This window comes from Callithrix jacchus, chromosome 3 (assembly GCF_049354715.1).
Source record: "Callithrix jacchus isolate 240 chromosome 3, calJac240_pri, whole genome shotgun sequence".
Taxonomy (NCBI): Eukaryota; Metazoa; Chordata; class Mammalia; order Primates; family Cebidae; genus Callithrix; species Callithrix jacchus.
The window spans coordinates 32,760,652-32,772,672 of record NC_133504.1 but is presented as its reverse complement, the minus strand read 5'-3'; the positions used below and the strand labels follow the sequence as shown (position 1 = coordinate 32,772,672).

The 12,021-nt window shown below is 36.0% G+C and overlaps 1 protein-coding gene across 2 annotated transcripts in view; it reads right to left on the bottom strand.

Annotated features, from left to right (window-relative positions):
* Positions 1-325: 325 nt before the first annotated feature.
* NAF1 (nuclear assembly factor 1 ribonucleoprotein) overlaps positions 326-12,021 on the bottom strand; it is a 44,296-nt gene continuing 32,600 nt past the window's right edge. The window contains exons 7-8 of one of the 2 annotated variants that reach the window (XM_002745275.7): positions 8,005-8,107; positions 326-4,650 (exon numbers count right to left, since the gene is read on the bottom strand). In XM_002745275.7, the coding sequence (XP_002745321.2) occupies positions 4,202-4,650; positions 8,005-8,107 (552 nt within the window). In that variant the 3' untranslated portion in view covers positions 326-4,201. The remainder of the gene's footprint in view (positions 4,651-8,004; positions 8,108-12,021) is intronic. The other variant, XM_008992522.6, reaches the window with a different exon arrangement.

The window sequence follows — 12,021 nt, the reverse complement described above, 5'->3', positions numbered from 1 at the left end:
AGGTTTGGTGTCTGGTGAGGGTTGCTCTCTGCTTACAAGATGGCACCTTGTTGCTACATCCTCCTCAGGGAGAAATACTGAGCTGTCTTTACATGGTAGATGAGACTAAAGAGTAAAAGGATCTAAGCCAGTTCCTTGCAGCCCTTTTTAATAAGGCACTAATCCATACATTAAGTGCAGAGCCCTCATGACTTAATCACTTCCCAATACCTATTAAACAATTTCTCTACATTATTTATGATGCCCAATATAATGTAAATTTTATAAAAATAGTTGTATGCTATTGTTTAGGGAATAATTACAAGAAAAAAGTCTGCCATGTCAGTACAGGTGCAACCATACATTTTATTGTTTTCTAAATATTTTTGATCCACAATTGGTTGAACCACAGATGCAGAATCCACAGACACAGAGGGCTGTACATAGAGAGAGGCAATTGGACCTAAGTGGTTAAGATACCAACTTAATTGAAGCAAAGATCAAATGTTATAATTCAGATGCTTCTATAGATATTAAATATCCACTGTCAGATAATACTACAGGCATACACTGTTTTATTACACCTCACTGTACTGTACTTCATATATAGTGCATTTTTTACAAATAGAAGGTGTGTAGCCATCCCGCACCTCACAAGTATATCAACTCCATTTTCCCAACAGCATATGCTCACTTCATGTATTCTGTCACATTCTGGTAACTCTCTCAGTATTGTTAACTTTTTCATAATTGTTATTTGTGTTATAGTGATCTCAGTCAGTGATGTTACTATTGTTTTGAAGGCACCACAAACTATGCCCATATAATATAGTGAACTTAATGGATACATGCATATGTTCCGACTGCTCCATAGATGTGCTGTTTCTTTCTCTCTCTCCTCAGGCCTCCCTATTTCATGAAACAACATTGAAATTAAACTAATTACTAGCCCTACAATGACCTCTAAGTGTTCAAGTGAATGGAAGAGTTGTACATCTTTCACTATACATCAAAAGTTAGAAATGATTAAGCTTAGTGAAGATAGCATGTTAAAAGTTGAGGCTTTGAGACAAGCTAAAAAGCTAGGCCTTTGTGCCAAACAGCCAAGTTGTGAATGCAAAGAAAAACTTCGTAAAAGAAATTAAAAGTACTACTTCACTGAACACAGGAATAAGAAAGCAAAACAGCTGCACAGCAGATATGGAGTAAGTTTTAAGTGGTCTGGATGTAAGATCAAACCAGTTACAACACTTCCTTAAAGCTAAAGCCTAATCCAGAGCAGGGCCCTAACTCTTGCATTCTATGAAGGCTGAGAGAAACTGTAGAAGACAAGTGGGAAGCTAGCAGAGGTTGGCTCATGAGACTTAAGGAAAGAAGCCATCTCCATAACATATAAATGCAAGATGAAGCTACAAGTTATCCAGGTCTACCTAAAATGAATACACTAAACACTATACAGATTTTCAATGTATACAAAATAGTATTCTATTGAAAGAAGAAGCCATCTAGGACTTTCACAGCTACAGAGCGGGAATCAATGCCCAGTTTCCAAACTTCAAAGGACAGGCTATCTTGTTAGGGATACTGTAGTTGGTGACTAAGTTGAAGCCAATGCTCATTTACAATTCCAAAAATCCTAGGGTCCTTAGGAATTTTGTGCTCTATAAATAGAAAAACAATGCTCAGACGACAGCACATCTTTTTATACCATGGTTTACTAAGGATTTTAAGTCAACCACTCAGAAAAATATTTCTTTTGAAATGTGACTGAGCATTAACAATGCACCTGGTTACCCAAGAACTTCGATGGAGATATACAAGGAGCTATTTTTTTAATGCCTACTAACACAACCATTCCATAGCCCATAGATCAAGGAATAGTTTTGATTTTCAAAATCAGGCTATAGCTGTCATAGATTGTGATTCCTCTGATGGATTTGGGCAAAGTAAATTGGAAATCTTCTGGAAAGGATTCACCATTTAAGATGTCAAGAACATTCATGATTCATGAGATAAGGCCAAAATACCAATATTAACAGCAGTTTGGGAGTAGTTGATTCCAACCCTCATGAATAATTTTGAGGTGTTTAAGTCTTCAGTGGAGGAAGTAACTGCAGAAGTGGTAGAAATTGGAAGAAAACTAGAAGTGGAACCTAAAGATGTGACGGAATTGCTGTAATCTCATGAAAAAACTGGAATAGATTAGTTACTTCTTAAAGATGAGAAAAAATGAGCTTTCTCAAGTAAAGGCTACTCAAGGTGAAGATGCCAAGTACATTACTGAAATGGTAACAAAGGACTTACAATGTTACATAAACTTCTTAGTTGATAAAGCAGTGACAGGGTTTAAGAACCAATCCCAAATTTCAAAATTTTACAGACAGTAAAATGCTATCAAGTAGCATCACATGCTACACAGAAATCTTTGGTGAAACGATGAGTCAATTAATGCAGCAAACTTCATTGCTGTCTATTAGGAGAAACTGCCACCTTCAGCAACCACCACCCTGATCAGTCAGCCACCAAGAACACTGAGGCCAGATTCTCCACCAATTAAAAGATTACAACTCACTGCAGGCTCTGAAGGTCATCGTTACTTTTTAACAGTAAAATATTCTTAAACTGAGATAAACACATTTGGTTTTTACAGGCACAATGCTATTGCACACTTAATAAACTACAGTAGAGCACAAACCTAACTTTTATATGCATTTGGAAACCAACTTTGTGTGACTGACTTAACTGTAGTGATCTGGATCTGAAGCCACAGAATCTATGAGGTAAACCTGTACCTGAGGTACAGAAATGGACAGGTTTTCAAATGCCGTGATGATCAGAACAGCTTGATGTCTAATAATAACATGTAATTGTTCCCATTCTTGTGGAAAAGGGTTTTGTGTTTTTCCTTTAGTGCTTTTAGATACAATCTCATAAACTCTTATAGTATTCTACCAAATCATTAAAAGGTTGTGCTAACCTGTGAAGGTAACTTAAAGTTCCAAAAACATTTCAAAAGATAATGAAGAAAGTACTCACAAGATAAAGTTAATACATACCAAGGCAGAGCCTCTCAACTTGTGTACTAGGAATGCTGCAGAGTCCCCTCAGCTCATGGGGAAAAAAAGTGGGGCCTCAGTGCAACCAGAGTAAATGGGTTTCTGCTAAGTGGTATCTAGTCTATTCCAATGTGCCATACAAAAGTGTGTTAAGGAATGAAAGACTGGGAACCATCTATTCAGTGGGAAATGCTAATCAGAAAACCAGGAGATGCAGGTCCAATTCTTCATCAACTCACTAGCTGAGTGTTCTTAGTTAAATTAACCTCTTTGGGACACTTGGGCTCCTCATTTATTAAATGAAAACTAGAGTATTTCAATGGCCTCTTCCAGTTCTAAAACCCGTAATTTCCCTTACATTGACACTTCATAATATAAAACAGTAGTCATTACTCATTTAATTAAAAACTCTAAATTAAGATATTCAATAAATACTTGTTATTTATTGAACCTAGTGAGTATCTGGGAAACAAATATGGAAGATGAAATCCCTAAATAGATCTTATTGTGAATAATCTTTGTATCACTTTTAGGAGGTTAAATAGTAAAGCCTTCAGAACAGGTGCCTAAATAAAGGAAATTGCACAGATAACAGAAGCCTGCCTATGCATAATAAATATTTACTTTAGCTATAATCAGAGCTTCTACCAATATCTAAGAATTTCCTCCTCTACACCCTTCAACTGCTTTAAAAAGAAAAATTATAGTCATTTAAATTTATTTGCAAATTACATTTATAATTAAAATTGATTTCTAAGGTAAACATTTATAAAAATAAAGACTCTCAAAAGGACTTCATCTTATTTTCAGATTATAGCAAGAAAATCAATGTGCTCCATATATTTTACCCATGATGAAACTTATTCCATACCCATTATTTTATATATATAGTTTAACTGGGTGGGTTTGGGTGGGAGAAGGCATGAATTCAAAATTTTACTTAAATATCACATAATTTAATGTTCTCCCAAGAATCTGAGCTGAAATTTTCATATGAATACAGTTTCACAAAGGCTACAAATATATATCAACTTAAACAGAAGGAATTATTTAGTATTTAACAGTGTTTTTAAAAATCTAGCTCTATAATCACTTTTTCTTAAAAAAAAAAAAATCCTTACTACATAATATGACAAGTCCACATTTCTCTAGAAATGCATAGTCACCTAATAGTAAGGTCCAAAATGAGAATTACTATCTCCAGAAGAGGGTGGAGGAGGCAGCGGTGGAGGGGGAGGAGGTGGGGGTAGGGAGTATGGTAAGTTAAGTAATGGATGAGCTGCCATGTTTGGTGTAGCCCAACGCATGTTTACAGGTGGGGGTGGTGGAGGTGGTGGGCAGAGTGAAAAATTATGCATATCAAACATTGGAGGGGGAAAGGGGTATTGTGGCATAATGGGATTATCTTGTCTCTGGGAAGGAAATCCTGAAGTCTCCTGAGATACCATATGTTCTGAGTTATAGAACTGCTGAGGTAGAGGCCTGCCATGGCAAAATCGAGGGTATCTGCTCCTGGAAAATCCTCGTGTGAATTCTCTGTTGCGATATCCTTTTGAATGTTCTGAAGCAGAGCTATGAGCATTCCAATTCTGATGTACTTCAGCAAAATCTTCACCTTTGAGTGAGGGGAGGGAAAACATAAAAATGAAAATAAGTTTAATATATCAAAAAGCACTGTTTGAAAGTTTAATTATGCTTTTTCTTTATTATCTAGTATATCTTATGGCAGTTAAAAGAGTATGTCTTAAAATAATCAATTTTAAAGGAACTGAAAAGACAAAACTTAATGCCAAAGAAAGAGAACCTAGCAAGACAGAAAACACTTAGACAATAACTATTCTACTCCAGCCAAACACCAGAGAAGAAAACGTGGCACCATCTCTACACACTCTCAAAGGCTGAGTACAGATCTTAGACTTCTGTCCTTGACAGGCAGTAATGAGCGATCCAACCCTTCTACCACAGTAGCATCAGGAACAAGCTGAACACGGTATGGGTAATAAGGCCTCCCCGCAATGGCAGTAAACATCACATGGGGAACCTGAACTTCCACCTCTACTGGCAGCAACACAGTGTTCTTCCATCTTTTACACTGGGGTAATGTCAGAGAAGACTGAGTAAGAGTTAGGATTTTTGTCCCCACACAGTTGATAACAAGGCCATCCTCCACTGGTGTTACTGCATGCCATATGGGGAGTAGTGACAAAGTACTCCTGTCCCTCCAGGAATAAGAAAAGACCCTATGGGATGTCAGAACTTCTACCCTCATCTAGCAGTAACAAGGCTCTCCTTGGCCAAAGGTGTCAAAAGAGGCTAATAGGAATTCCTAGACTTCAATCTACCCTATTCTTTCACTGCCAGAGTAGTATTTTAAAAAACAAAACAAAGAAGATAAAACAACAAACCCAGCTAAAACAGAAGATTTACATAAGATCCATGGTCTTGTAATATATTACTCAAAACACCCAAGTTTCAGTTAAAAAAAAGGGGCTCATTACAAAAAGAGCCAGGAAGATTTCATTCAATTAAAAAAAAAAATCAACCAAGGGCATCACAAAGATCTTAGAATTATGAAAGATAGTAAAGCAGTCATAAAAATGTTTCAACAAGATATTATGAACATTCTAAATTAAAATTACAAAGTTTTAGCAAAAAAAAACGAAGATAAAAGAACAAATTGAAATTTCAGAAATGAGCATTACAACAACCAAAAACAAACAAACAAAGAAAAAAAAAACAATAGAATATTGAAGGAGAAGAATAAAGCTGGAGGACTGAAACTATCCAACTTCAAGACTTATTATAATGCTTCAGATATCACAGCAGTGAGGTACTGGTGAAAGAGACAAATAAATCAATAGGACAAAATAGAAAGTACAAAAACAAACCCATAAAACATAATCAACTGATATTTAACAAAAGAGCAAAAGCAATACAACAGAGCAGAAGTAGTCTTTTCAACAAATAGGGCTGGAACACCAGGACATCCATATGCAAAAAATAAATCTAGACAATAGCCTTACACCATTCATAAGAATTAATTCAAAATGAATCACAGACCTCAATGTAAAGTGCAGAATTACAAAATTCCTAAAAGATAACAGAGAAGAAAATACAGATGACCCTGAGTTGATACTGACTTTCTAGATAGGACACCAAAGGCATGATAAATGAAAGAAAGAATCGATTCGCTGAATTTCATTAAACTTAAAAATTTCTGATAAACAAAAGATACTGTCAGTCAGAAAAATGAAAGACTAAAGCTCAAGAGTTCAAGGTTACAGTGAGCTATGATTGTACCGCTGCATTCTAGCCTGGGCAACAGAGCATGAACCTCAAAAAACAGGCAAACAAAAAAAAAAACCTCAGCAAGATATTTGTTGATGTACAGAACATTCTAAAATTTATACTGAAAGGTAAAAGACCTAGAATATCACTAATAATTTTTAAAAACAGAAATAAAGTAGGAGTTATCACTCTAAGCAATTTCAAGACTAACTTCGCTTTCTACACAAATTTACCTCAAAATGAATCGCAAGTGTAAAATGTAAAACAGAAGACTACAAAACTTTTAGGAAAAAAAATAGAAGAAAATCATTAGGATCTAAAGCTAAGCAGGAAGTTCTTAGATTCCATAAACAAAACTGATAAATTAATTTTCCTCCAAACTAAAACCTTTAGTCTTGCAAGAGGACCTCTTAAAAGGGGGAAAAGATTATAGACTAGAACAAATTATGAACAAATCATGTATCTGACAGAAAGCTAGTATATCTAAAGTATACATTTTTAAATTCTCAAAACTCGACAGTAAAAATCCAGAAATAGTATTTAAAAATGGGCAAAATAGGGCCGGGCGCGGTGGCTCAAGCCTGTAATCCCAGCACGTTGGGAGGCCAAGGCGGGTGGATCACGAGGTCAAGAGATCGAGACCATCCTGGTCAACATGGTGAAACCCTGTCTCTACTAAAAATACAAAAAATTAGCTGGGCATGGTGGTGCGTGCCTGTAATCCCAGCTACTCAGGAGGCTGAGGCAGGAGAATTGCCTGAACCCAGGACACGGAGGTTGCAGTGAGCCAAGATCGCGCCATTGCATTCCAGCCTGGGTAAACAAGAGCAAAACTCCATCTCAAAAAAAAAAAGGGCAAAATATATGGATTGACACATCACTCAAGATACAGATAGTAAATGAGCACATGTAAAGATGTTCAACATCATTAGCCATTAGGAAAATGCAAATTGAAACCACAATTATATTAGCACTACATATCTAGCAGAATGGCTAAAATTAAAAATAGTGATAACACCAAATGCTAGAGAAAATGCAACGAAATTGTCACTCATATACTGCTGATGGAAATGTAAAATGTTGCAGCCACGCTGAAAAACAGTACGGCAATTTCTTAGGAAACTAAACATGTAATGCAATTATTATACAACCAAGCAAATGTACTCTTGGGCATTTATTCCAGAGACATAAAAATCTGTTTTCACAAAAAACTTGTAACAAATATTTATAGCTGCTTTTTTCCTAATCACCCCAAAATGGAAACAACCTTGATGTGTTTCAATGGATGAATGGTCAGGTAATCTGGTAAATTCATACCTGAATGTTACGCTGTAATGAAGAGGAACAAACTATTATTGATAGTTTCAAATTATTATTAATAGGTTCATCAAGTACTAGATCATAAAATTTCTAAAAATGGAAGCAAGTGGGTATCTTAAGAAAAAAGTGCTGAGAAGCACAAGTAACAAGATTTAATCTCTCTGTTATCCCAGGAAACCATTTTTATATGCTTAAGCTCACAAAACTACCATACCTCCTGCTATGTAACCACTCTAAGTATTAGTAGAATGCTAGGAGGTAAACAGAGAGAACACAGATGTTTCCTTCAGTTTTATTACTGATAAACTTATATAGATGTAAATGAAGATAAAGAATGACTATACATATTGTATTCACTCACCTGGCTCATTAAATTCAGATTTGAGTTTTTTCCGGCCTTGAATCTGAGATTTTTTCCTCTGTTTGGCTTCTTTTTCTTTTTCATCATCACTGAAATCTAAGGCCTTGCAGAGAAAGGTATATAATAAGTTTATGTTACATGGATTTGCCAATTCAACAGTATATACTTGGAGGTAAAGAAAATAAGTCTATTATTAACCACTGACTCTTAAAAGTTGCCTTTGTGATACTTAATATTTTCTATATCTGAATTAGACATGAGACAAAGTATTTTTTGAATGACTCTTAATTAACACAGACCAGTAATCGGCCTTCAGATATGAGTCTGACTTCCAGTTTAGATTTAGAATTCATCATAGTGGTGATGGTATGTGCATCATCAGATGCAAAAAATACCAAAGGTAGGAGTATCAAGGACTAAGCAAATTATACACTTTGTAAGAGCCAACAACAATAGAAGACAATGTTCCACAATTCATTCATTCAAACTACACACCCAAGCACTGTTCTAAACCTTCACAGGGTCATTCTTTACATGTTTACTGTCTTTTTAAATATAATTTTAGGTAAATAGCAAGGGCTCTAAATAAATATTAAGGCAAAATAAGGATATACAAATCATGGGGATGCTATTTAGGTAAGGCCATAGGCAAAGGCTTTTATAAGCAGATACATAAATGACCCAACTCCTAAAAGGAAATTATTTAACAATTAAATGTGGTACAATTCACATGTAACTAAGAATTAGGATTCATTGTTATAGTCCACCAGGAAAACCAAGATTTATGAGCTATATATATTATGACTGTCATGGTTGCAATAGTCAGGCATTTTATTATTCTATTAACACCAGAAAACTTTTATTATTATGTTTCATATAAAAAATATATTAAAGCAGGCCCATTATGTATGCAGGGATACACATTTAAAAACAAGAAACAAAATGTATATGAACATCTTTGTATGTAATTTTTAGTACAGCTTTGCTGGAATACATTTTAGATCAAATCCTCCATGAACAAAAATTCATACACTTCAGAGTCTAAAATCTAAGTAGAAAACATCAACTAATTGTATGCCTTCAAAATGCACAAGTTCTTATTACTAATCTTAATGTGATAAGATTTTTAAATTCAGGTTAAATCTGGATCTGACAGACACTAGGAAGTATAAAGATCAGAGGGAAGACTCCTGAGAAAAAAGATTAAATGTACAATGAATGAGTGCCACAACTTAATGCACTATTATAGTGCTGGATAAAGAGAAAAAAAAAAAAGTAAGACTTCTTGGTATGGATAACCCAATACGTGATTGAGTAAGCTAAGAAAATAAGGAAAATTTTCAGTGCATGGTAACGATACACACAGAGGTATAACAGAACACAGTATACACGGAAAAGAAAAATGGTAATGAAAGGCAACGCGAAAGCTGCTTCTTACACAGCAAAACAGAGGCATGATAGAACATGGTATATACGGAACAGAAAAATGGTAATGAAAGGCAACGCGAAAGCTTCTTACACAGCAAAACAGAGGCATGATAGAACATGGTATATACGGAAGGGAAAAATGGTAATGAAAGGCAATGCGAAAGCTGCTTCTTACACAGCAAAACAGAGGCATGATAGAACATGGTATATACGGAAGAGAAAAACGGTTCTGAAAGGCAAAGCGAAAGCTTCTTACACAGGAAAACAGAGGCATGATAGAACATGGTATATACGGAACAGAAAAATGGTAATGAAAGGCAAAGCGAAAGCTGCTTCTTACACAGCAAAACAGAGGCATGATAGAACATGGTATATACGGAACAGAAAAATGGTTCTGAAAGGCAAAGCGAAAGCTTCTTACACAGGAAAACAGAGGCATGATAGAACATGGTATATACGGAACAGAAAAATGGTAATGAAAGGCAATGCGAAAGCTGCTTCTTACACAGCAAAACAGAAAAGATAATATTGGAGAAGCTAATAAGAAACCTTACAGTGCCATTTGAAATAACTGAAATAATCATCTTAGGAGCAGGAGGGAGGACTAAGAATTTTAATTGGGAATAGTTTATTTCAGAGAGATTACTCTGGTAGTACTTTGCTATCACCTCCTAAAATCAGAGAAAAATTTGTGTTTCTTGTATGCAAATTAATTCAAATCTCCATTCATTAAACAGACTTATTCTACCGTAATGTACATGCTGGTGTATTAAAAATGGCTATGAAGATAAATATGATACAACCCAAGGTAATTTTTAGGTCCTTTGCACAGCCCAACATTTTACAGCACATACTTTCTCTTATTTTCTTTATGCAAGCTGTATATTTTCACAGCACATAATGTTTCTCTTTTTTCTTTAAGTTTAAACCAAACAAACTTCTAATTTTAATCTATGATCAATTAGGCAATAATTCTAGACTACAAGTTTCATCAACAAATATTACAAAATAAATGCCAACATACTTAACAATCCAGTCAAGCTACCTGGAAAAAACAAACACCATGAACTACGTGAGATGTAATTTTGCAATTAACCTAGTCAAACGAATTTTACAAATAACTCACATTGCCATAATTGGTAAATTCAATGCTTAGGTCAGAAACAACAGGGATTCATTAAAATATCTGGATACTGGCCAGGCACAGTAGCTCACACCTGTAATCCCAGCACTTTAGGAGGCAGAGACAGGTGAATTACTGGAGGTCAGGAGTTTAAGACATGCCTGGCCAACATGGTAAAACCCCATCTCTACTAAAAATACAAAATTAGCCAGGCATGGTGGCATGCACCTGTAATCCCAGCTACTCAGGTGGCTGGGGCAGGAGAATCACTTGAATCTAGGAGGCGAAGGTTGCAGTGAGCTGAGACTGGCACTCCAGCCTGGGCAAAAAAAGCAAAACTCCATCTCAAAAAAATAAAAGAAGATTATCTGGATTTTACAAGAAACATGTTTTGAGATCTTTATAAATGTTCAAACACTTTTAAAACATTTAATTTCAGTAATAATATGCTCTAGATGCGCTAAACATAATTCAGAACATTTAAGTGAGTATTCAGAGCCTTAACTGGAATCACATAAATATATAACATTAATTTACATAATTCCATTTCAATGCAGATACTAAGCAAGGATCATTCCCTGGGTAAGTGATTCATACCTGTATAAAATCCTTTAAGTGGGCATAAACCTGATTCATACATCAGTATAATTAGAAACTAACACAGATCATGATTTAGCATTGCTTTAAGCATCTAAAATGACCAAGGTTAAATCTGTAAATATAAATAATCCTACCTTTGTCTACCAGATGAGAAAAAATATATGTATCAAAAATCTGTAATACTGGCTGGGCAAGGTGGCTCACGACTGTAATCCCGGCACTTTGGGAAGCTGAGGCAAGAAGACTGCTTGAGGGCAGGAGGATCACTAGGCCAAGAGCTTAAGACCAGCCTGGGCAACATAGTGAGACTCCCATGTGTATATTTGTTTGAAAAAAAACTGTAATATTGAGAAAACGTCATCAGAACTGCTGAGCAAGCTTTAAAAAGTCTCACGTGGGAGACAGATCCAAGAAGGCCCATTACTAGCAGCTCAGGATTGTAGCTCCCAGTGAAAGCACAGAGAATCAGAGGACGCCACAATTTCAGACAAATTTTTGTTGCTCATGGACCAGGAGATTCCCACCGGAGGAGACCCAAGGGTCGCCAGCACGACTCTTGTGGCCGGCGCGGCGGTTCTTGGTGCAGAGTAAATGGGACTGGGTCCCCTTCTGGTCGAAGTTTGGAGCTCCGGGAAGGAAGAGTTGCCCATTCAGCTGACTGAAAAAGGGACTCAAGAGAGAAGCCAGACCGGAGATTCCCAGGCATAAAAACACCATGAATCTTAATGCCGCTGTTTTAGCCAGCACAGTAGGTTGCTCAGATTCTGGCGCTGGGAATTAACAAGTTTGATGTCCACTCAGAGACCTAATTTGAAAGTTGGTAACTACAAAGACGACAGGTGGATAAATTTACAATGATGGGAAGA